Genomic DNA, 27,164 nt, shown 5'->3' with positions numbered 1-27,164 from the left:
GATCGATGCAACACTCAAACATTGAAGAAGAAAAGACTTTCAATTAGATTTTAGACCTTTCTTTGGTTGGGCAGTTTCCCAACTCCCTACTATATAGATATGTATATAATATTTTTTCACTATTCTTATTCTTGTGCCCCCCCCCCATGTCTGATATACCAAAGAATAAGAAAAGTGAAAAAATAGTTTTTTTTGTCATATATAAACATATATGTTATTAATTTAATTAATTATACTTTTTATTTATTTATTAACTTTTTCTTAATTGACCACTGACCAGCTTAGTTTCCAGCCTCTCAACCACTGGTCCCTCTTATCTGCCAGGTTGAGCAAAGGGGTGCCCCACTACCAACTGATTAAATGTACAAGTGAGCATGCTCTTTTTGGCCGTGTTAGATCACTTCCCACATTTGGAGAGAGAGAGAGAGATCGGAACCCCGTAAAGCCCTCAAAACCAGAGTCCGCGGATGTGGTTCTAAACAACAACAACAACTACGCCTTCATCCCAAAACAATTGGGGTCGGCGATATGAACCAACAAAGAAAATCATTCTGGGTCTTCCACATGAATCCTTCTTCTCCATTCATTTCTATCCAATGCCATGTCCTCGGTGAGGTTCAAAGCATTCATATCCTTTCCTATCACCTTCATCCATGTCTTCCTAGGCCTACCCCCGACCTCTTTTAACTAATATATTTTTCCATTTCTCCATCCTTCTAACTGGAGCATCATTAGGCCTTCGTCGAATATGTCCAAAGCACCGTAAACGATTCTCTCTCATCTTATTTTCAATGGGTGCAACGCCTACCTCCTTACGTATCTCCTCGTTCCGAATCTTATCTTTTATTGTATTTCCACATATTCATCTCAGCATACGCATCTCAGTTACACTCATTTTTTGAATATAATGTCTCTTGGTAGCCCAACATTTCGTACCATATAGTAAAGCAGGACTAATAGTCGTCCTATAAAACTTTCCCTTCAACCGCAATGGCATTCTACAATCGCACAACACTCCAGTTGCACTCTTCCATTTCATCCACCCAACCTTTATCCTATGATTTACATCTCCATCAATTTCTCCGTACTTTTGAATGATAGTCCGCAGATGTGGTTCTAGGGTTCTCAAAAAAAAATGTCCAACTAATATATCGAAAATCAAAGGAGAAAAAATAATAGATCACTAAGAAACTAGGAAACTCTTATTCAGCCTTGCAAAAGTTCACAGCCTCCACAAAATGCTTTGTGAGATTTATTATAAGTTTTGCATCAGTGGCAACCTAATACTACCCTTCCAGGAGCAAAAGTGACTCTCAAAACATAACACAATTATGTAATGCAGTTACATGTAAAAACCAGTTTTCTGTATAAGCAGCTCAACTTGAAAAAGAGAGATACCACAGAGTTTGGTTACTTTAGGAGAGACACGCTGATAGCTGGATAAACTTTTGTGACTGCCTACTAGACTGCAACTTAAGAGCTAACACTTGGACGCCCGCACTCACACCGCCATTGTGACTGTTTCCATGCTCGAAAAAAGAACCCCCAAATCCATCAATGATTTCTTAAGCAGTGAGAGCTAGTGCAATCCTAGATGTGGTTATTTAAGATATACAGCAGTTTGTATAAAAATGCCTGAACTTTCAAAAGCATATCCAATGGGGAATCAGTTCTTAAGCTTGCATTATCCTTGAACAAAGATTGTGAAGATCATTGTGACATGACCATCTATGATAGAGAAAACAGTTTTTAAAGTTCAGTCACATTCATTGCAATAAGGAGCAGATAGGGAAACAAAACGATTCAGAGATAATAAATATGAAATGAAGAATCTGCCATTTGGTTGATTACTTATTCATTAAAGTAAAGACATCTATTAAGAAACCCCAAAATTTTTCATAAAGACATCTATAAAGAAAACCCAAAACTTTCATCACTACAGAATCCATGAATTATGAAACCCCATGAGCATACCTTCATCCATCTTCCCACCGACAAAGCTAAAGTAGATTTCCTACTAAAAATCAAGCCATTCTTTGAAGTAAACACAGGTTTTAGGCGAAATGACCCCATCAGGCGTGCACTCATGAATCACCGGACAAATCCCACAAGGAACCGATACGAATGGCGAGTGCTCGGGGGCCCCTTTCTCGCAGAACCTATAGCAAACCTTCCTCACCGGTACCCCCGAGAAGATCCCCTTCCCCGTACTCACAACCTCCTCGACATTCCTCTCCAGAACCAGAGCGTCAATCACCTGCTTGATCTCTGTCGCCTGAAACTCGATATTTATCAGCCCCGACTTCCTGATGAAGTTCGTGATCGACTCAAGCATCGAAACCTTCTCCTTGGCAATGAATTTCAAGCAAACCGTCTTAAGATTCGCGATGAGCTCATTGTCGAAAGTCTTGCCCGTGTACCACACCCCACCGCTGACTTCCTTTGAGGGCTCCAATTCGAACAACATGTACATCTTCCTGTTGGAATTCTGAATATCATTCACCACCTTTATCTTCTTGTGCTGGATGAGAGAATTGAGGGGTTTCTTCAGCTGGTTGTCGTTCAAGCTGGTTTTCGCCTTGATGTCTCTGCTCCAGATGCCAGCATTGCCACTCTCCTTAATCGCCTCATAGACTTGGAGCTCGACATCGGATAGCACGCCGGGGCCTTTTGATCCCCTCCCTCGACCTGAAGCTGCCGGTGGACGCCCCATCTGAATTCACTATCAATAAGAACTATATGAACCCTACCACCGAAAGTTTAGGGTTTATAAAGATATGGGGCTTTCTCTTTTGTGAGTGTCCTCTAAAGTTTGTGGATATCATGGAAAGGCGTTCCTCTTTGGTTTCTGGGTATGATTATGGTTAGCGATCACCCAATTCATCGAATGGGACCAATTTGTTGCAGGACGCCTGAATCATGAAACTAGGGTTTTCTTATTCGACGCTGCAGATGGGAACCCCGTAAAGGCCTCGAAAATCAGAGTCACCTCCTCTCTGTGACTGCATTAAAAAGGAAAAGATGACCATCAAAAACTATCAAAAGGAGAAAAAAGAAAAGAAAAGATTAACATAAAGTTCAAAACTTTTCACCGTAAACACTAGCATAATAAGAATCAAGCCATAAAAACAAGTGTGATATAAGATCTTAGAAAAATGTGAGAACGACAAACAGTATTCTATGAAATTATATAATTTTTCTTAATTTCAAGTGCTTGAATTTTTTTTTCTATATGAGACACACACACACACACACACACACAGAGAGAGAGAGAGAGAGAGAGCAAATTGCATGATTATTCAATGAGATTTTTTATTGAAATATGAAAATATGTCACTAGACATACTGGTTTAGAGAAACACGAAGATTTTTCAGAAAGGAAGTTCACAAATTGAAACTACAAATTAAACACGATCTACCACTAAAAAGTAGAAAAAAAGTGACTAATCCAACAATTTCTTCACTGTTAATATTCTCCGAAAAAGTTTCCCAAAACGCCGCCTTTGGGGTCTGAAATCAAAGAAAAAACCCTTAGCTATTACAGTGACTAAAGAAAAACATGAATAGCATCACAAACGAACCACAAGAACCAAACTTTACAGAAGAAACCCATCAAAATCCATACGGATCATATGCAAGGAACTGCACAAACATGACCCTATCTAATCTAGCACCAACTAACACAAAAAGCAAATATTTTCATTACAAACACTAAAACTCAATCACACGTGGAAACAAAATGATATCATCAAAATCTTTATTTCTAATGAGTAAAAAACTGATCTTCAGCCCGAAGACTTCCGGATCCACACTCAAAGAGAAACCTTTCAACTTTCCAAAACACTCTTCGACTAGATCTCCCCAAATCAAGCCCTAAACCGCCAAAAAGACTCCACAGTTCACCAGATTCAACTCCGTTAGTCACGATTCACACACCCGAAGGCCAGAAAGAGAAAAATCTACAGGTAGTATCTTAGATCCAAGCAGATCGTGCACAGGTTAACCCTAGATGAAGAAGAATACATACACCAGACCACGTTTTAAGGAGAAAAGCGAGATCGCCAAATCTCACGAAAACACAGTCGGAATTTCGGAAAACAGCAAGAAACGATGGAGATTCCGGCGAGATCGCAGCAATTCCAAAGAGAAACTCTCGTTCTTAGCGATGGACTTGGCCTTTATACCGCCGTGGAAGCTTCGTCACACGGAGACAGAGAGAGAGAGCCAAACGCAAGACGAGAATGGGTTCTTAGTAAACCTTAATCCTTTTAGTGAGACGGTGGGGAAAAGGTCCTTATATATATAAATTTATTTATTTATTTATTTATTTTTTGTTTGAGGACGGTAATTTCGGGCATTTTCAACAGTTTTGCAAATTCAACCTCGTGTGCATGATGAATTTTCTAGCATTAGATCATGTATTTTCTATAAAAAATATGATTTCTGAATGCTTTGAGTATTTATAAAGAATATGAACTATTCATTTTAAAGCATATACATATAAAGATATAAAGAGTAAAGAGTTTGAGTTTGGATCACATATGAATCTAGACCCAACTATTTTCTCTCTATATGGCCTACTTTTATTATTTTACTTTATAGTATCCTACCTTCCATACTCATACCCAAAGTGACAGGATATAAGACTTGATGATGATAATGTATGATTAAGACAATTCAAGTTGGTATTTGTTAGAGCCAATATTTGAAACGGCCATTATATGATTGATTCACATGGTTTAATGGGTTAAGGTATAAATGGTTGGATTTTAAACAAAATCATTTTTTTATAGTCTAAAAATTAGATCCATCTTTAGCCCATTTGATTTAGGTTTGTGTATGACTATAAATCCTTGGGGGATAGGTATAAGGGGTATAAATAAACTCTTGATCAAGTTGGTTATTTTCCTTAACAAGAGCATATATTTACAACTAAAAATGACCGCATTGCATGACTAATTTGACCCAATTTTTTAAAAACCTTATCATTTTTTATAATTATTTTAATATCCAAAATCACAAATATCTGACATCGTTAGGACCCTTTTACCTTTCAAAATAGAGAATTTATGTTTTATTGCGATCAAATTGTACTGCCCATCGACTAAGTCTGACTCTCACTTAAATCAAGAATTACAGGGTTTTTCATACGCAAACTCACGAATTCACATAAATTTATTTAAGAAATTTTGGTCAAACTAAAACCACCAAAATAGTAAATATCCTACTATTTCGCATATATGTCAATATTTTGCATAAAAATACTTGTGAAACTTCACTTAAACGGGAACCACTAAAATCCTACTATTTCACATAAATCATATTTTTCGCATATAATTCAAAATTTTGTATAAATATATTTTAAAAAATCCTATTATTTCATGAAAATATTTCTATTTTGCAAATGAATTAGTTATTTGTAATTTTAGTTGTTTCAGCGGTTATGCAAAACAATAGGATTCTTGCAAAACAGTCGAATTTGTGCAAATCAATAGGATTTTTGCAAATATTTTTTTGTGATTTTATAAATTAATATGCGAAAAAGTATGATATATGCAATTTTAATGGTTTTAGTTTGAGTGGACATATGTTTAAGTGAATTTTATATAGTATTTGCGATTTTAGTAATTTCAAAATTTTAAGTTAATTTTCACATATAACAATCTAAATAACAGTGAATGTAAGCAAATAGACATTCAAATCATTTAAACATTCAAATGATTTGAAAACATACAAACAATGGCATTATATATAAATCATTCAACAATGCTTTCAGTTTAGACATTCAATAATGGTTTTAGTTTTACATTCAAATCATTTAAACATTTAACAGTGGTTTCAGTTTTACATTCAAATAATTTAAACATTCAATCAATGACATTATACACAAATTAATGACAAACAAACGACTTTATATAAAAAAATTATTCATAGAAACATTCAAATAACATTATATGCAAATCAATGACTAATCAGTGAGTTATAATGTTGTTCTTCGAATATATATAAAAAAATAAAAAAAAATCAAATAAATTTCTATAATTGAGGATGTTGTGATTGGAGCGATCATAGTTTTTTTATAACCTTATTTGCATTCTCCACATAAAAAAAAATATTTATACTATTTAATTTTTTTAAGTTATTTGCTTCATTGACTTTACTTTTAGTCACTTTTACTTTTTAGTTTTTTTAAGTGTTCTTACTTTTATAAAGTAGTTTGTCCTATATATTTGTTGTCTTCAGTGCACCGTACTTTTGTAATTATTATACTTTGGATACCAAAACTTATTGGAATTCATTTATATATTGTGTTCATATAAGGGAGCCTCAACCCTTTATTCATGCAAACTTTTTTTGAAAAATAATTTTTGAAAGTTCTTTCATAACGCCTTTATTCACTCCTTCTTTCTTCTATACTCTTTTCTCTTTTTTCAAGTTGAAGTTTCATACCATAATGCTCTGATACCAACAATGACAATAATGAAAGAAGCATAATAAGGGATACGCTCCAAAAAAGAACATTCAACTTGAACAAATGAAGATGCTCCAAAATAAGCGATACACTCCAGAAAAAAGCATTCATCTTGAACAGAGATGCTCTAGAATAAGGGATACACTCAGAAAAAGAGCATTATGGTATTAGAGCTTAATGCACTTTTTCAGAGCGTATCTCTTATTTTGCTTTTATTGTTGTTGATATCAGAGTATTATGGTGATGTCGTTGGATGAAAGACTATTGGTTTATACGTCAAAAATGTTTTGACCAACTGAGTTATGTCATAATGACGAAGACAAAAATATTGTAATCAAATATAATAATCTAATGCAAATAAGTAAAAAATACAAAATAGTTAACGACATTCTCATCTACTATACGAATGTGAGAATCGAATGCCTTGAACAATGGCCAAAAGGCGTGAATAGGGTAATTATTAGATTTTTACAAAGATATTTCATTCTTTATTAGATTTTTTAGTTTGTTTTGTGTGTCTCTATTTCCATATGTGTGTATACTTTTTTTAATTAGCAAGCTTACTATAATATATATACATATATATATTGTATAATACATATTTTAAGTGTAATATATATGTGCCTTGAATACTACTCAAACCATGTGCACTCTGCTCCATTATATAATTCTGGTGAGCTAGCTTTTTTAGTAATAGTAAACTTCAGCATAACCAAATCATTGACAATGTATTCAATAAATTTTCAAAACAAGCCTAAGCCTTGACATGTGCATGTAGTGACAAATATTTAATTTGCCATGAATTTTCTAAGATTAAATTATAATTCTATGTTTCAATAAACATATCTTCTTGCTTAAAATTCTATAAAAAATATAGTAATTGATCACTTTAGCTTGCGTTTGGATGACAACTGCTAACCTGATTTTAAAACTGGTTATCTAAAAGTATTATTTGGATGACAACAACCTCATTTTCATCAAGTTTAAAAAAAAATTTATATACATGAATATTAAATAATAAAGAAAATTAATTAAAAATAATAGTTCATTAAACTAAATATTTTTTACGTATAAACCAAGGGTCTTTCATCTAATGACATCACCATAAGTCTCTGATACCAATGACAATAGAAGCAGAATAAAGGATACGCTCAAGAAAACATCATTTAGTTCTGATACCATAATGCTTTTTTCTAAAGTATATCCCTTATTCTAGAGTGCCTTCATTTGTTCAAACCGAATACTTTTTTCAGAGCATATCTTATATTCTTCTTTTGTTTTCGTAGTCATGTCATCATTAGGAGTATCTTCTCATAATACTAAGTACCTCTCTATGATTAAGGTGGTGATTATTGGATAAGAGTTGTCGATTGATCTGATTCTACTTGATATGGTCATTTACAATATTATTTTGAGGATGAATTTGGTATCCCGTCATGGTGTGACCCTTAGTGATGGCTAGAAGTAGCCAAGAGCAACCCGATCAAGCAACCCAAAATTTTTCTGGAGCAATCCGATCAAGCAACAATGAAATTTCATATGAAAGGGCCTATTGGCGAGGTGAATATTGTATCAGTGTTAAAGATAACAACACATTGTAAATAGAGTTGTGTCATGTTCTTGGCAAGCATGACGGCTAAGGTAATCACTTATGTATCCAGACAACTAAAAGTATACAAACAAAACTACCTGGCTCATGATTTGGAGTTGACAGTTGTCATATTTGCCCTGAAATTTTGGCATCACTATTTTTATGATGAACAATTTGAGGTTTTCTTTGATCGTAAGAGCCTCAAATATATCTTCTCACATAAGGAGTTAAACTTAAGGTAGCATAAGTGGCTGGAGTTCCTTAAGGATTACGAGTTTTTCATTTTTGACCACCTGAGAAAAGTAAATGTGGTGGCAGATGCTTTAAGTAGGAAGGCATCAATTTTACCTGCAAGTTTGATTGGTCAGAGTTGGAATCTGCTGGAAGAGTTCGTAATGTCGAAAAGATATTGTAAAAGCGGTTTTGTACTTGTCGGATTCATTTATTTGAATATGCCAAAATCTTGAATTTAAAATAAATTTTGAAAAAATTACTATATTGTGTAATCTATTTAATAAATCTTTCTTATTGGTTATTGGATATCTTATCTATTTTAGGATCTTACTTAAAGGTTTATAGGTGATTATTAAACTAGGGACACCATGTTCCTTTTCTATATTTTTATTGACATAAAATATTATACAACTCCATGGGGATTGATATTTTTTTATTAGTTTTCTATTTAGAAGGTTGTTATTTCCTTGTTGTATAGTTCAAGGTATTCTTCATTCATTTGGCTTGGTCTTGTCTTAGTTGGAATGTTAGTCTCATTGAAATCATATTAATAGGGAAGACTAATATGTTTTTTCTATTTCAAAAAGCATTAGGGAGATCTCTAATACTCACAAAATTTTAGAAAATTTTAAATATATAAAAGGGAAATTTTTTTACAATTATCCTGGCATTTAATTTAATTTATTATAAATAACCATTTCCATGATAATTAATTAGCAATTATGTATCTGTAAGAGTTAATTTATAAATTGTAAGTTAAGAATAAAGATTATTAGCTCGTATATTGTCTCTTAAAGCAATAATTCTAGATCTAATATCATAGAATCTCATGGCACATGTTTCTTAATGTTGTTAATTGACTCTTGTCATACTGCTTTAGAGGCTAATCTGAAATTGATGTCCAATGATATAGTTATTTAATTAAAGTTAGCTACAATTTATGAAAGATATCAATATATGTTTGATTTGTGTTTAGCTTCACTTTGAAGTGTTGTCTCCATAAAAAATATCATATCTTGATTTGTAAATATGTATTTTTATGAATATTTTGTTGCCTCAAATTTACATTGAAGGGATATTTACATGTCATGGTGGACATAACAAGGGTTGAAAGGTGTAATCTTGGTTAGATGAGTCACAATACCTTTAACCAATGGGTCTCAGGTTGTGAGTACAACCGGAGCCTCCCCAACATGGGTATCAAAACAGAAAATTTGAATTGGGCATAACAATTGTTTTTAAGCAAACAAGTAAGGGGACTATTGATTCTTGACAATCTATCCCATTCATTCTTTGAATGCATTAACATTCAATTTGTCATGAAACAGTTCAATATTTGGTACGCCAATATTCAAAAATCCTTTTTTTGACAATCTATCTCATTCCTTCTCTGAATGCATTACCATTCAATTTGTCATGAAACTGTTCAATATTTGGTATCCCAATATTCAACAGGATGAAATCCTCAAAAGGATTCCTTTGTTAGAATATGGATTGGATCCAACCTGACGTGACCCGATTTGACATGGGTACATTATGGGATGGAGCATGACTCATGAAAGTTACAAGGCAGTTATTGCAACTGCCCATACATAGTAACCACTGGTAGTGGTATCCACCCACTACTACCACTATAGGCCGCTCTAAGAAGCCTATAAGAAGGAGCTTTATTGCATGATGAGAACAACCATAGGGTATCATCTTCTTCCTCATACTGGGTTCAGGGTCTCGCTCACCATCGACACAACGGTCTGGGATCATCATGGGCATCGATTGGCTGAGGAGAACGTTGAGCACCTGCACATCATTTCATCCATGGCATCTACCGGTATGTATTCCTATTTCATATTCTGGTTCTGTTTTTTTGTAGAATGCCAACATTGGGTTATGGGTCCACTCCACACATTGTGTTGTGTGTGTGGGTGTGTCGGCATTCTTGCAGCACTCACCGGAATTTTGTTTTTGTTTTTTCCTTGCTTTAGGCTGCAACCAACTTGCTATTGGTTGTTTTTTGTTAGCGTTTGGCCGGCCATCGGCATGAAGGATGCGACAGTCTAGCATGAACAGGGAGACCATGACATCACCGGTTGTGAGACGTCGGTAGGTTCCTGTTTTTGCATATAGACGTCATCATTAAGCCGTTGTCATTGGTGGCATACACAATATCAGTTGTGCGACAGCAGCTGTGCACCCCCATTTATGGGGCAGCCAGCGGAGCTGGTGTCGCCGTGGGACTGCGATGGTCACACAAATGGCATAGACCACGACAAAATCGTGGGTGGAAAATTTGAGTTTGCTGGGTATGCGAGCTGACAACGCAGAGCATGGCGACCCACAGCCGCCTTATGGTCTGCAGGTCCAACGGTTTGTCCATCTACATCAGGATGGAACGCACCATCGATGGGTCCAGATCCAGCCTGGTGATCTACATTGGTTCATCGTCGACGATGTAGAGTGCGGCCTTCTGGAGACACTGAAGGAAAGGGGGGAAATAGATGGTTTTTCTAGTTTTGATGGTTTTCGGCCAATGCAACCGCTGACGAACGGCGGTGGAAGTCTGCGACTAGTCATCATCCACTAATCGTTGTCACTATCTGCTTTGGCCGACCGCCAATGGCGACTGCAGCCTCGACGACCCTCTGTATAATAAAAAAAACATAGTAAACCCCCTTACCTTTCGTCAACGCCGGTGGGGAGGACTCATCGATGGTTGACAAACTCCATGGTGTAGCCTTCGCTCGCGTGACCACCAGTGTCGGTGGTCGCTCGATGTCTCATGGTGACGTGTGGTGATGTGAGCCTTTCAGTTTTTAAGAAACTGAAAGGTTTCATTTTTTATCCGGCGGCACGAGGTGTCACCGGGGGCATTGCCAAGGGGTGATTTTCATCGATCGGCTGCCGATGTCGGTGATTGTCGATTGTCATACGACGATGTGGGGCGAAGTGGGCATTGTGGTTTTTCATTTTATCGAACCACAGTTTTGGGCAAGTCGGTTCGGATGTGAAACCGAACCGGCATGTAGCCGATCCAAACCTGATCTGTGTGGATTGGGTATTAATCTATTCCCAAGGCTAGACTCGATCCAGAAATGGATTCTGTGGATAGGGTTTGTTCTCACGTTTTGGATCAGACACATACCCATGTCAGTTTCGGGCTTGGGTCTATTCCGGTTTGCTGGAGCCAAGATTCTAATCAGAACCAGATTCATTATAGATCAGGTTTGTCTCTGGGTAGGGAGGTGGACCCGGATACGAGCCAGACCCATTTAAGGTTCCAGGTGTGGGTCGAATTGGGATGGACCAGGCCGTGGTCTGGATCCAACCCAGGTCCTGTTTGGACCGGGTTCAGGTCTAGACTGGATCGAATCAGACCCGATTATGTTTGGACCAAGTCTGGACTGGGATCGGGTCTAAACTAGATCGGGTTCCTAGATCAACCCAGATCATGTTATGGAATATATTTGGATCTGGATCGGGTTTGGATCATTGGATTCAATTTAGAACCCGGTCATTATGGGTATGGATCCAAATTGAGTCCAGAAAGGGGGATCCAACCTTAGATCCATTGGGATTGGAGCAGGATCCGGATTGGATTAGATCAGATCTGAAAAGGGGTCCATGCACTATTTACACCTGAACCAGTTCTGTGATCGATACGGCATATTCCAGGACTGGTTCAGAGCCTTTTTTTACTGGTTCCTATCAACATATCATCGGTTCCGAGATGTAGAGACTCTTTTTTCATGAAGCAATGAAAGAACAAAGATTTTCTCATTTGGTTATAGGTTTTATGAACTTTGTTCAAGTTTTGAATTGGTTTGTAAGTTCTAAGGCTGGTTCAGACTCTTAGTTAATCGGTTTGGGGCCGTTATAGACTGGTTCAAAGGCATTTGGGATCGGTTCCAGAATAAGGACCCAGGGTTTTACCCAAACGATCATGTTTTTCTATTTTTTCATGCTTTATAAGTGTTAATTATCATGAAAGCATGACTTTTACATGCATTTGATAATTATTTAACATTATGCATGAAATATCACTAAATTCAGGACATTTGTGATATGCTTTTATTAAAATTTGTTTATGCATCTAAGTTGATGTATGAATTGTGTGTTTTGATGATATAATACATTATTGTATGTGCATGGGCATGCTCCATAATACAAATATATTTTTGGTAAAAGATCTTGATCAAAGTAATCTGAGTTGTGTTGATTATGGATTCTTAGGACCATGCTAAGATTCAGTATTATGATTATATGTGACTTTATGAAATAATGACTCTACCCAAAGGTAGGTCATTGTATTTCAAATTCATACAGGGTATAATAGTAGATGTGTATATCAGCTCATGAAGCATGTTCGTACCTAAATGTACAGTACTTAATTGCCTCTGATTACATGATCTTCTAGTTTCACTAATTGAAGTCAATTTCTTTGAATTGAAGAGACGAAGCAACTATGCATATTATCGTTTCCACCAAAGTAAAACAATAATGACTCAATTATGCTTGTCTTAGAAATGTTGAATAATAAAGGGTCTCATATTTACCTTTTTAATATAAATCTTGTATAAAGCGATTAATCTTTCACTCATACGGAGAATAGAACAGTCACTCTAAAGGTTGTCTATGAGAAGTGGGAGCGCTTAAGATGATGTCTAAGAGAAATGGGAGTGTTTGAATAATCTTAGCATATTGCTTTTACAATCGCATGTGGCTGAGAATATTCGAGGTGTCATCTCTTACTACAGGATAGTGGAGAAATTTTTGAAATCTATTAGGGTAGAAATTATTAATTTTATACAAGATTTTTTCTCAGTTCATATGGATTAGAAACTTCATTATGGATCTTAGTATAATGGACTCTATTGGGAGGCCACTAAAGATTTTATGTGATAATGAAGTTGTTATGTCTTTCTTGAATAACAACAAGAGATCAACCTTGTCTCGATACATGAAGTTAAAGTACTTTGTTATTAAAGAAAGGAACAATAATCATTTAGTATATATTAATCGGTACGAAAAAAATGACTGCAGTTCTCCGTACTAAAAGGCTATCTCTAAGATTATATTCGCAACGTGTAAAAGGGATTACTCTGTTTGATTCCTTCTGATGTATGACAATACACTATGGTTATATGTTATCACATTTGTGAAGCTAAATTAATTTTCTATGATTTTGTGTATTGTTGATTCTATATAAAGGATCTCTCATTTGATTCGAGAGAATAGTAGAATAACAACCAATAGAATTGGTTGTGGACCAACCGATTTATAAAAATAATTATAAATATGTTAAAGCACTGAAAATGAATTATATTGTGGTACATGAAAATATGACATTTCATAAATAAGTGTTTATCTTCAAGATTTGTATGATTCATTCTTGTGATAAAGGATAGCATGTGAATCTACATGAAAATTGAATCAAGATAATAGTAAAACTTTGATGTAGTATTTTTTTATATCAATGAGTTAAGTGGGAGAATGTTGAAATATAAATTGGATCCAACTTGACGTGACCCAGTTTGATATGGTACATCATGGGGTGCAGCATGACTCATGGGAGTTATAGCACAGTTATTGCAACTACCCATGCAGAGTAACCACTAGTAGTGGTATCCACCCATTATTACTACTATAGGCCTCTCAAGAACCCTATAAGAAGGGGCCTGGTTGCATGATGAGAACAACCATAGGGTATCATCTGGGTTCAAGGTCCTGCTCACTATCAACATAATGGCATGGGCTCATTGTGAGGCTGAGGAGAACGCCGAGCACCCGCACATCTTTTCATTCATGGTGTCTACCGATACTTATTCTTGTTTCACATTCCGGTTTTATTTTTTTGTAGAATGCCAACGTCCTTTAGTTGGGTATGCACTAGAGGCAATCCTGGGCAAGTAATATAAGATAATTTAGACCGTGATATGGAGTGTGCACAAATTGATAATGCTTGTTTTGGTTGCTTTTCAGCTACAATTACTGGGCTGCTTGGCTGGCGTGGAGATGATACTCAAGGATGTCGGATACCCAGTGAAGTTGGGCAGTGGAGTGGCAGCTGCTTCTGCTTACCTGCAAAACTCAATCCCCTTGATCCCTTCCCGGATTTAATATTCGTCACATAGTTGTCCTCTTGTTTAGCTACACAAATCTGTATAAAGATAATCAACTATGCACTCTTGGAGGCCAACTATGTCATATTTCTTCGTGCATAATTTCATATCTAGATTTTCAAGCTCTGGCCTCACTTGAAATCAGTTTCATACATCAAAACTTGACTTACCACAAACACACACACACAGATATTATGTGCTTTTGTGATTATATTGGCAAGCTGACTTATCTTTCTTCTCTTTCCTTTTTCTTTTCATGTGATCTGTACATTGGATATTGATTTCTTTCTTAAAGTTTAGAAGCATAAAAGAAGACAACTCCAATAGCTACTCAAGTTTGGGATGGAGGTGACATTGGAAAACCACACCAGTCTTGTCTAATTTTGGGTGTCTTAAGAAAACCCATTACTAGCAAACCTACATAACCCAGAGGGCATCAGAGCTGCATTAGTAAGCGCTATGTTAAGGGTTCTAAGTTTCAACCATAGCAGATATGCACAACCCTATTTATTCAGCTCGTGGTGGAAAAAGCCACAGTGCTTTCAGTCATTAAGGAAATAGGCATTTCTGATCGGTTGGATCGGGTCCTTTGCGCAAACGACCAACCTGCTCTGACTGAGAGATTCGCTATGGCGAAACGAAAAAGCGACATGATTTCGTATGAAAAGAAAAAAAATGATTACCAAAAAAAAATACTATGGTTGGTAAAGGTGCTGTTTGGAGATGGAGCAATCCCTTCATTCGTGCACATTCGACTATTGCAGCATCAGATGCTTACAGATACAAATAATGGTGATGATACAAGATTGGAACCATTACTAAAGCCACAAAATTGGCACTCCTGAGGATTGCTGCTTCGGGAAGAAAGAGTAGATCCACGGAACAAAGAAGATATAATAAACGACAAATCTAAAGCAATTTCTAAGTGGGTATGGTCGTATGTAGTATTTAATGACCACTCGTTATATTAAACTTTTCTCCATTAGTTTCCTACTAGGAATGCATATGGCAGGAAAGAGAGGGATGGGTTTTAGTCCTATATCGGAGAGTTCTAAAATTTTCCAATGTTTTATATGCCTGAAGGTATCGCCTGTTGATCATGACCTTACTTGAACAGGATCTGTTCTATAGGTTGTACAACTGTATCCTTAAGTCCTAAGGAGACAGAGGTCCAAGTCTGGAGGATGAAGAGTATGATCTCTTGACCTGAGCGTGAATGCCCCACTGGTCTCAGCCTGCGGGTTGATTTCAGTAGGCGGAGGATCGTTCCCTTGGTTGATCTTCTCGCCGAGGGATGGTCTTGAGGTTGTCTGACAGACCCTAAACCATCCACATTGATTTTTTTGTGAGCCCACTTTTTCTTTTTGACTCCGGTCCAAACAACCCCTACCGCTCTTATTTGACACATAATGATTCAGACCCATGTGGGGTTGTTTGGACCGGAGTCAAAAAGAAAAAGTGGGCTCACAAAAAAATCAAGACCATCCCTCGGCGAGAAGATCAAAAAGGGAACGATCCTCCGCCTACTGAAATCAACCCGCAGGCTGAGACCAGTGGGGCATTCACGCTCAGGTCAAGAGATCATACTCTTCATCCTCCAGACTTGGACCTCTGTCTCCTTAGGACTTAAGGATACAGTTGTACAACCTATAGAACAGATCCTGTTCAAGTAAGGTCGTGATCAACAGGCGATACCTTCAGGCATATAAAACATTGGAAAATTTTAGAACTCTCCGATATAGGACTAAAACCCATCCCTCTCTTTCCTGCCATATGTATTCCTAGTAGGAAACTAATGGAGAAAAGTTTAATATAACGAGTGGTCATTAAATACTACATACGACCATACCCACTTAGAAATTGCTTTAGATTTGTCGTTTATTATATCTTCTTTGTTCCGTGGATCTACTCTTTCTTCCCGAAGCAGCAATCCTCAGGAGTGCCAATTTTGTGGCTTTAGTAATGGTTCCAATCTTGTATCATCACCATTATTTGTATCTGTAAGCATCTGATGCTGCAATAGTCGAATGTGCACGAATGAAGGGATTGCTCCATCTCCAAACAGCACCTTTACCAACCATAGTATTTTTTTTTGGTAATCATTTTTTTTCTTTTCATACGAAATCATGTCGCTTTTTCGTTTCGCCATAGCGAATCTCTCAGTCAGAGCAGGTTGGTCGTTTGCGCAAAGGACCCGATCCAACCGATCAGAAATGCCTATTTCCTTAATGACTGAAAGCACTGTGGCTTTTTCCACCACGAGCTGAATAAATAGGGTTGTGCATATCTGCTATGGTTGAAACTTAGAACCCTTAACATAGCGCTTACTAATGCAGCTCTGATGCCCTCTGGGTTATGTAGGTTTGCTAGTAATGGGTTTTCTTAAGACACCCAAAATTAGACAAGACTGGTGTGGTTTTCCAATGTCACCTCCATCCCAAACTTGAGTAGCTATTGGAGTTGTCTTCTTTTATGCTTCTAAACTTTAAGAAAGAAATCAATATCCAATGTACAGATCACATGAAAAGAAAAAGGAAAGAGAAGAAAGATAAGTCAGCTTGCCAATACAATCACAAAAGCACATAATCAGTGTGTGTGTGTGTGTGTGTGTGTGTGTGGTAAGTCAAGTTTTGATGTATGAAACTGATTTCAAGTGAGGCCAGAGCTTGAAAATCTAGATATGAAAATATGCACGAAGAAATATTACAAAGTGGGCCTCAAAGAGTGCATAGTTGATTATCTTTCTACAGATTTGTGTAGCTAAACAAGAGGACAACTATGTGACGAATATTAAATCCGGGAAGGGATCAGGGGGATTGAGTTTTGCAGGTAAGCCGAAGCAGCTGCCACTCCACTGCCCAACTTCACTGGGTATCCGACATCCTTGAGTATCATCTCCACGCCAGCCAAGCAGCCCAGTAATTGTAGCTGAAAAGCAACCAAAACAAGCATTATCAATTTGTGCACACTCCATATCATGGTGCCTCTAGTGCATACCCAACTAAAGGAATCTTTCTGAGGATTTCATCCTGTTGAATATTGGGATACCAAATATTGAACAGTTTCATGACAAATTGAATGGTAATGCATTCAGAGAAGGAATAAGATAGATTGTCAAGAAAAGGATTTTTGAATATTGGCATACCAAATATTGAACTGTTTCATGACAAATTGAATGTTAATGCATTCAGAGAATGAATGGGATAGATTGTCAAAAATCAGTAGTCTCCTTGCTTGTTTGCTTAAAAAAAATTGTTATGCCCAATTCGGTTTTTCTGTTTTGATACCCATGTTGGGGAGGCCTCAGTTATACTCATAACCTGAGACCCATTGGTTAAAGGTATTGGGTCGGCAACAAAATGTTCATGAAAATACATATTCACAAATCAAGATGTGATATTGTTTCTGGAGGCAACACTTCAAAGTGGAGATAAACACAAATCAAACAGATATTGGTATCTTCCAGAAACTGTAGCTAACTTCAATTAAATAACTGTATCATTGGACATCAATTTCATATTAGCCTCTAAAGCAGTATGACAGGAGTCAATTAACAACATTAAGAAACGTGTGCCATGAAATTCTACGATATAAGATCTAGAATTATTGCTTTTAGAGGCAATACAAGAACACTCATGTATACTTATCTGAGTGCCTCTCAATTTATTTGCATCCAATCATTTGATGGTTGGCCAGTTCCACATGGCTGGTGAAAGCATCCAATCATTTGAGAATTTGAGCTATTTTATCGGTGAAGAAATTGCATAGGCACATGCAATTTAGCAAAGGGAGCACAATATCTCAAAAGATCAAAGATCTTCTAGATATTAAATTATATTGGCAGGCATAATATTATCAAAATATTGAAAACTAAAAAGATCGCACATCTTGTTGTTATGACTCATTGCTTGAGAACAACTGCACACACACACAGGCACATGAAAAATTGCCTACTATAAAATAAAGAAGCTATATACGAAAAAGAAACAAAATTGTACCTCATTAAGATTGCCAAGGTGCCCTATTCTGAATACCTTGCCAGCTACTTTGTTCAATCCCAATCCTAAACTTAGATTGTATCTTTTCCAGGCCCTCCTAACGATTTGTGAACTGTCAATATGAGGAGGGACTAACACTGCTGTGACTGTGTCACTGTACCATTCCTCCTTCTGAGTGCAATTTTTCAAGCCCCATGCCTCAACAGCAAGCCTGCATTTCATGCAAATGATAATGGACATGACCTTCAATTGGAAAAGAAAAGGTGATAATGTAGACAGAAATCCATTACCTTCTCCATGTGGATACTATTCTGTTTCCAATTTGAGAATCAATTGGTAGCATGCAATAAGATAACAATTACATGTTTGAAAGTTAACAGTTATTGTTAATTTTCAAAATACGTCTTCAAGATGGATGTCTTATTGATGACATTTCTGATGGACACTATTTGGATTACTGGGGAATATGGAAAGTTATATCCAAGTTGAATGCAATCCCCCAAGTGGGGTTGGGGTAGTGGGATGGGGCCTTGGCTGCTAGACGAGCAGTCAAGGTTCGATTCTCATGGGCATCACCCCTCTGCACAAGCCAATGCATAGCATAGGACCCAGGGGCAGGGGTGCTAGCCTTGGAGTTTTACGCTGCCGGCACGATAACCATAGGTATGGCAGGCTGATCCAGCGTGACCAGATCTTCATGCCGGGTGCGGTTTCTTCGGGTTGTAAATAAAAAAAAAAAATTGAATGCAATCTTTTTCCAAAACAAAGTCATTCTTTTGAAAAGGATATTAAAGTACCAAGTTTGTGAAATTTGTGAACATAAAGCTGTCAAATGCACTTTAACATGATTTGATTGATAATGATCTCTTAAGTGCACTAACCCCAGTTGAAATTAAGCCAATTACGGTTAGATCACGAGTCTTATTACTCAAACAAAATCATTGCTATATTCTAATGATTAGAATTACCTTGTTGCTCTTCCGAGGCGAGCATGCCTTGCAATCACATTGTCAAGACCTTCCTCAAAAATGAGATCAAGTGCTGCTCTTAGTCCATAGAGAAGTTGGATGGAAGGTGTGTATGGCCAGAACGTCTCTAGCTTATAGAACTTCAAGTAATCATTCCAATCAAAGAACACCCTTACTGATTTAGCATGTTTGGATGCTTCCAATGCCTTTGGACTAGCACAAACAATGCCCATACCGGTGGGCAGGGATAGAGCCTTTTGAGACCCTGTTAGAGCAACATCTATCCCCCATTCATCCATGCGGAAATCAAGAGCACATATGGAAGATACTCCATCCACAAGAAACAATGCAGGATGCCTGTAGTCATCTGTTTGACACCACCAAGAAAATATCTTCATTTAAATAAAAAATTTCTTGTATATATTAATAACAAAAGATAGAATCATGTCATTCATTCCCCTCAAGTCAAAACTGCTCATGACCAAGAGAATGTATTTTGTCTCTGATGTGATTTAACTGAGTTGCCATGACAATGATCAGTCCACTCTCATCTTTTAACAGACAAGGTGGGATTTGGCTCTCACTTGCCAGAGCCGAAAAAGGGGCCCAGCAGACAGGTTGGCTCAGTTACAGGTAGTTGATAAGATCCTATGTCACATGGGTGCGGGTGCAGGGGTGCGGAACTTTCAAAAAACTTGGGTGCGGGGGTGCGGCAAAATTATAAATATATATATATATATATATATATATATATATATATATATATATATAAAGTCTAAAAGTTGGACATAAATGACCCTGGGTGCGTTGACTGCACCCAGGGTCAGGTTGACCGCATCGGGTGAGGGTGCGGATGCGACACGGGTGCAGCACCTAGTTGAAGAGTCCCTGTGACATAGATAAGATCTGTAAAAACTAACCAAGGATTCTTCTAACAGCTGCCAAGTTATTGGTGACTCCTGTTGCTGTCTCATTGTGAACAATACAAACAGCCTTGATGGTGTGTGACCTGTCTGCTGCAAGTCTTGATGCCAGTGTTGCAAGATTTGCTCCTTGCCCCCATTCACTCTCTATGACATCAACATTGAAGTTGAATCGCTGCTGTTGGTCTATCCACAGAAGGCTGAATTGGCCAATCAGAAAGGACACAATCCTATCACCAGGTGATAGTGTGTTTGTTAGTGCACTCTCCCATGCACCAGTGCCTGATACAAACAGCACAATGTTAATCATTTAGAAGAACAAATGAAAACTTTGGCAGATAAGAAGCACTCCAGCCAAACTGCTGTCATTTACTAATGCTTGAAAACAGAGTGCTTATCAACTTGCTGTCTGAGGTCTGACAGGAACAACTCTCAGGAAAGCTTAGCTTGACTCACATTCCCAAGTGAAAACTAGGAGACTTAGCTTGCATCCCTTATGAAAAGAGCAGGCAGAGCGGCTATCGAGACATGTGGATACTCTGTTCCTACTTAGTAAAGTAAGATACATAAGATCGGGTTGTAACTTAGTTGTTGTAGTCTATGGGAGACTCTGGATAGCTTGAACTAACCAACTACTAATTGAAGCAGCCCAACAGTCTGGATTCCTTGGGCATGTTTGGCATCAATTGAAACATGAATAGGTTCATAAATTCCAATTACGAGTACAAAAGTTAAGAGTTATATGATATGCTAGTATAACTGGTAGTTCAAGAACTTGGTCATGTCATATAATGCTCAAATGTGCCTTTAGTGTGCCAAGCAAGTTCATGATGGTGAAGAACTTTACCCAACTAGACATGACTCATCAAGTAGCCAAGTCTGGTCCTGCACCAACATAGCATAGACGATGGGATGGGCTAACTTAAACATGAAACAAGTAACAGACTCCAATCCAGCACATGTTGCAATGAAGTACATATGCATTTATGGTTGTTTGGTTACCTGTGGTAGGGATGAGGAATGGAGTGCCAGTGGTTGTCTTGAAGATCTTCTTTACATCTTCTAGAAGAGTCTTTGTTAAAGCTGGTATAGCTGGAGAACGGTAGTCCTCATTGTTTCTGTTCATGGCCCGGATCACGGGTTCCGGGATATTAACCGGTCCAGGAACGAAAAGATGGTTCCTCCCGGGTCCATACATGTAATCCATCTCTACTCGCCTAGATGTTGGTGTGCACCACAGTAACAAATGAATCCAAATAAAGTCCTTGCGCTTCTTCTTTTGCTTTTTCTTCTCTAGCAAACTTGTTGATGGAGTTTTGCCTGCAAAATTGCACATGGGGATGCTCCTGTCATTGATAAACTGCCACTAAACCAAAAGACTCCACAGTGTAATATAATTGTGTATGGACCCATTCACATTTTTCAGACATATACAGTATAATATAATTGGTATGGACTTACGAGGATTTGGTTCAGATTTCACTAGCATTTTCAAGAACCATATCCATGTCCGGCCAGGTATTATAACATAACACATCCATGTCTTACCGTACTTCTTACATGGATACTTGTATGATAACCCATAGCCTGAAAAATGGATGTGGTTCATATGAGTAACCAACCTACATCCTCCCATTTTCAACCCTATATACACTAAAAGAAGATTAAGATTTGATAATAGTAAATTTCACCTTTTATGCTATCACTAGCTTTGAATTTCAAATCTTGCACAAATACCTGCCAGGTTTGAGAAAATCCAACATATATATAGGGTTAAAGTTAGCGACAATGGTTTGTATGTACAAACGACTTAGCAAACTTCATTTTTTTCGGTGCAACTGACTGCATGGATGTGATCTACAACCTATCTTTAGTAGGAATCTAACCTGTGTATTAGTTTTTCTGGTGATGCAAAAATCAATAGCTATAAAAGCACCAATTTTTCCTGACTGAAAAAAACAAGGTTTTTCATAAAAAAAACATGATCCAAAGACCAATTACCAATAAATTGACCATGCTGAATGCATGAGTCAAACCAACTTGGATAATTGTAGGTACAATCGACCCATATATATATATATATATATATATATATATATATATATATATATTAACAATTTCAAGAAAACATTGTTGCAGGCGTTTTTGCTGTAATCTCAAGTTCTGTTTGTCATTGTTCCTTTACTAAAAACTAATCAAAAGATTAAATCAATTAAACAAGACAATTTGAATTTTCTTTTCATCATCAAGTTTTAGTATAATATGAGCTTTTTATTGCTCACATCTGAACATGAAAAACTGTCTCATCTTAATACATGCATTCTACTGAGTAAACTATATAGAATACATCTCAGTTCAGATCATTAAGTAAACACCTACAACTATGCTGTTTTAAACTGTTCAGGACAGTTACAGAGATAAGACTGGTCTCTCTCTTTCTGTCTGTCTGTCTCTCTCTCTCTTTATATATATATATATATATATATATATATATATATATATGAGGGATATGCTGGTTCTGTCCACTTTTTTATTCTGTCCCTTCAAAATCGTAGTTTTTTGGTATTTTTTCTCACATCTAACACCAATCTATCGGTTTTGTTTTGTGGGAACAGGCTTTTGGATCACTGGAATCTGACCTGTATACAGATTTTTCGGGTGATCCAAAATCAATAGCTATGAAGGCATAAATTTTTGCAGGCTCATAAAAATACATTTTCTCGTCAAAAAAAAATATGATCCAAGAGTCAATTCCCACTAAATCCAGCATGGTATACAGAACCACCATATATATTTCTCTCTGAGTCGGTCAGTAGTTTGGCTCTTGCTCATTCTCGGATACCATTATAATTAATAACCAAACAACCAATTTTTCCAGTTAGCTTTGCTAAATTGATGAAACGGGTGATCCCCAACAGAAAGTTGGTGTCTGGTGACAAGAGTTGCTTAACTTAATTAGAAAACGATGGTGCAAAACCATCAAGTTCATTCATTCGTACCTTTGTTATGTGTCTTGTTAATGATCATGGCGACTCGGTTTGCACCTAATCAGACCCATCCTGTGTCCCAATCTATCCAACCAACCCCTAAAATTACAGACTCTGCGTTAAGCATTGATCACTTCACCTGGACCCACCTCACCAAGTTCAATCAAGAAATGGGGTTCTTGATATGGACTTGGTGCGCATGAAGACTATTAACTTTTTGTATAAGAAATGTGCTGAGGAAACGAGAGCTTCCAAGATGACTTTGACACGTAAAAGTAAGATGGAATTATTTGAGCAAAAGAATCCATCAGTCATCAAATCCATTAGTGGAGAGCAATACTACAGAAGAGAAAGAGCTTTAAGCAGACATGCACCTCAGAATTCATAGAGTGATGAGGGCTTTTGGGAAAGAGAGAAACTCACGGCTATCACAATCTTGTGGAGCGTCTCCACCTCTCTCTCTCTTTCTCTCCAAATGCGAGAAGAGATGAAACGCAGCCAAAAAGATCAAGATCACTTGTACATCTAATCAGTTGGTAGTGGGGCACCCCTTTTCTCCACCTGTCAGATAAGAGGGATGACTGGTTGAGAGGCTGGAAACTAAGCTGGTCAATGGTCAATTAAGAAAAAGTTTATAAATAAATAAATAAATAAACATATATGTACATATGACAAAAAAACTATTTTTTCACGTTTCTTATTCTCTGGTACATGAGACATACACAAGAACAAAGAAGAGTGAAAATTTTTATTTTTTTTGTCATATATATATATATATATATATATATATATAGAGAGAGAGAGAGAGAGAGAGCAGTGGTAATATACCTGCCCGAACCCTATTAAATGGGTTTTTTTTTTCCAAAATCCAACCTTACGGATGTGTTCTGCATGATCATTCACTGAAAATCTACTCTTGGAATCTGCATTCTGGATGAAAAAATTGTTTTTGGAGCCTCAAAAGTTTAAAAAAATTATAGATAGTTGATTTTGAAACCTTATAAAAACCTATTCACGCATAGGAAACAAATGATCCAAGACCAGATTCCTATGAAAACAAGCAACCAGATTCCTATGAAAACAAGCAAGTAGAACACATCTCTAAGGTTAGAATTTCGAAAAAAAAAACATCAAATTTTTTGAAAAAAAAAAACATTCAGTACGGGTGGGGCATGGATGGGGTCGGGTAGCTTCCCATATATGTGTGTGTGTGTGAGGGAAAAAAAAGATCTGAAATATACAACGAATGATAATTGAAAGTTTTTTCTTCTTCAATGTATGAGTGTTTCATTGATCAAATCTTATATATATTATAATTTATTTAGTAAGAAATATACTTTACACAAAGATTTCATAATATCTAAACATGTTTTCCAAAAGGCGAACAATTGATGACTCACAATGCATTTTAAAATTTTAAAATACAAAGTATTGTGGGCTGTTGATTTTTAACACTTTAAAAAATACACTTAAATATAAAAAATTCATGATGTTTGCATCGGATGAGCGTGCACGCTAAGTAGGCAAAAAACAACCTTTAGCAGCGATTTCAGTCGCCGCTAAAAGCCATTTTTGTGCAAATCAAAACTCATCGAGAGTTCTACTCATTCTAAGTAAAAGGGGGTTTGATGGTACCCCCTTTCAAGTGTGTGTGTGTGTGTATATATATATATATATATATATATATATATATATATATATATATATATATATATATATATATATATATATATATATATATATATATATATAGTGGACTAAAATGTAGATTCACACAATTTTTTTGTAGACTTCATAAAGTCTGAATAAAATATAGGCAAAAAAATAAGCAATATTTACGAAGATGATAAAGTTTGTATATATTTTATGCAAATATGAGGAAATCCGCATAAATTTTATGTGAGGATGAGAAAGTTCACATATATTTTATGCAAACTTTGTGAGATCTTCCTCATAAAATATATGCAAACTTTCTCATCTTCGCATAAAATATATATGAACTTCTTCATCCTTGCATAAAATATGTGAACTTTCTCATCCTCGCATAAATATATGCAGACTTCTTCATATTTGCATAAAATATATGTAAACTTTTATCTTTGAATAAAATATATGTGGACTTTCTTATATTCACATAAAATATATATGAACTTCCTCATGTTCGCAAATATTGGTTTTTTCTATATTTTATGCGTACTTCATTAAATCCGCAAAAAAATGTATAAATATAACTTTTATTAGGAGGGTGCAATACAATAAAAAAGTTTATCTTTTAGAGAAGGTTTCTCTCCAACCAATCATCAAATCAAGATGATTTTGGTAGTATTAGAAAGCTAACGCATCGGTCAAGATGTAATATCGCGTGTTTTGGTACTTAGTCATTTTATAATTTTGACAAAAATTTGGCTAAGTTTGAGAGAAAATCGTTTGAGGCTTGATTTTTAGACTAAAGTCTTTGAGTCTGGGTTTGACCCAGATCTCATCGACAAGATCAAGGTGAGCCAAACGAAGCGTGAGAAAGAGTTTTGTTTTCGACCTTTAATTTAAATTCAAGCAAAATTTGGGTTATTTTTGGGCGAAATTCAGAATTTTGTAGTTATGTAATATATCGTTGGATGCGTCTCAGAAATTTGAGCGCAACAATATTTTGTTTTCCTGAATTCGAATTCCGGTTTGCCCGAAAATTGCATTTTTCTGAAAATTTAGCAGTTTGTCGAACTGGGTCCGAAGTTAGATCGGGCTGGATCCAATGCCTATAATCTGAATTTTTATGGAATTGGATCTTAGTTATGACTTACTTTAATATGAATTTAATCCATATTTTGATCCATTTCCGTTTTGGGCATGGGTTTGAATTTATGGATCCAGATTCAGATCCAAATTCAAGCCCCATGTTTTTCCAGCTTTAAATTGAATATAAAGCTTTATTTTGGGGTTTAATAAGGTTAGGGAGCCTTCTGGGTTAATTTGGCTAATTTTGAAAGTTTTTAGATAATTTTAATTAATTAATTAATTAATACTAATTTCGAATTTTATTTTTGGGGTTGAGTAGGACTCTTTAAAAGAGTTCTTATTCCAGCTTAAGAGAGGTTAAGAAAGAGTTTTAAAAGGATTAGAAGTTTTTTTTTAGAAAAGTCAACTTTAAAAAGAGTTTCAAAAATTTTGAAAACAAGAGGGAGAGAGGGTTCTCTTTTTGGAAACTCTCTCCAGCCCTTTTAGAAAAGGTTGGAGAAGGAGGGGTGTCACCCCCTCTCCCACTATTTATGTAGAAAAAAAATGAGAGAGAAGGAAAAGAGAAAAAAAGACGGAAAGAGGAGAGAGAGAGAGAAAGGGAAGGAGAGGAAAAAGAGGAAGAAGGAAGAAGAAGAAGAAGAAGTGTCTTCTTCTCCAGCCCAACCCATTTTTCATCATTGTTTTTCTCTATTCTTTAATTTTTTTCAAATGTACGGGTCTCCTTTTTTGAAAATAAGTGAGGAATCGAATGCCGGTTCGATTCTATGTAATATCTTGGATGAAATCCATGAAAAAAAATGTTTTTATGGTTGATTTCTCAAAAATGCGTGGAGGATGATCCATGGATCTTCCTACATGGCTGGATTCTTGATTTCTTGCATCTTTTTTATGAAAAAAAATCTGTATAGGCTATAACAGAATTTTTATTGAGAAAGGAAGGGTTCTTTTAGAACCTATTTAGTGAGTATTGATTCCTATGTGCGGATCTTGATATGGACTGGGTTGTGCATGATAATATATGTTGAAATCATATAGCATGCATGTATTTCTCATAAAACGTGTGTACAATGGCATGCTTATTGAAAACATTAAATATGTATGTGCATCATTGAATAAGTGTCTTCAATAAAGCATATTGTTCA

General features: G+C 36.3%; 2 protein-coding genes and 2 non-coding genes across 6 annotated transcripts; 1 reads left to right on the top strand and 3 right to left on the bottom strand.

Moving 5' to 3' along the window:
- Window positions 1–1,819: 1,819 nt before the first annotated feature.
- Window positions 1,820–4,243, bottom strand: LOC149814442 (uncharacterized). Its single transcript, XM_089988757.1, has 2 exons — window positions 4,028–4,243; window positions 1,820–3,002 (listed from the first exon to the last, which is right to left on the bottom strand). Exon 2 carries the CDS (start codon window positions 2,711–2,713, stop codon window positions 2,018–2,020), a length of 696 nt encoding a protein of 231 aa, XP_089844883.1. The 5' UTR covers window positions 2,714–3,002; window positions 4,028–4,243; the 3' UTR covers window positions 1,820–2,017.
- An 11,269-nt stretch (window positions 4,244–15,512) lies between these two features.
- On the top strand, window positions 15,513–15,733 carry LOC149814441 (small nucleolar RNA U3). Its single transcript, XR_016428171.1, has one exon. It is a non-coding gene; the product is annotated as a small nucleolar RNA U3 (small nucleolar RNA).
- A 140-nt stretch (window positions 15,734–15,873) lies between these two features.
- Window positions 15,874–16,092, bottom strand: LOC149814440 (small nucleolar RNA U3). Its single transcript, XR_016428172.1, has one exon. It is a non-coding gene; the product is annotated as a small nucleolar RNA U3 (small nucleolar RNA).
- A 987-nt stretch (window positions 16,093–17,079) lies between these two features.
- Window positions 17,080–23,783, bottom strand: LOC149814439 (serine--glyoxylate aminotransferase-like). 3 transcript variants are annotated; one of them, XM_089989417.1, is made up of 6 exons: window positions 23,713–23,783; window positions 21,305–21,622; window positions 20,300–20,584; window positions 19,380–19,746; window positions 18,412–18,622; window positions 17,080–17,341 (listed from the first exon to the last, which is right to left on the bottom strand). In XM_089989417.1, exons 2-6 carry the CDS (start codon window positions 21,507–21,509, stop codon window positions 17,204–17,206), a joined length of 1,206 nt encoding a protein of 401 aa, XP_089845543.1. In that variant the 5' UTR covers window positions 21,510–21,622; window positions 23,713–23,783; the 3' UTR covers window positions 17,080–17,203. The 3 variants fall into 3 exon arrangements, with proteins under 3 accessions (XP_089845543.1, XP_089845544.1, XP_089845542.1); XM_089989418.1 differs by having other exon boundaries at window positions 23,664–23,778; XM_089989416.1 differs by lacking the exon at window positions 23,713–23,783 and adding an exon at window positions 21,994–22,039.
- Window positions 23,784–27,164: the final 3,381 nt, after the last annotated feature.

The sequence above is a fragment of the Nuphar pumila genome, chromosome 15, assembly GCF_984573655.1.
Source record: "Nuphar pumila chromosome 15, dmNupPumi1.hap1.1, whole genome shotgun sequence".
NCBI lineage: Eukaryota > Viridiplantae > Streptophyta > Magnoliopsida > Nymphaeales > Nymphaeaceae > Nuphar > Nuphar pumila.
Note: the sequence above shows the minus strand (reverse complement) of the source record. Positions and strands in the feature narration are given on the sequence as shown.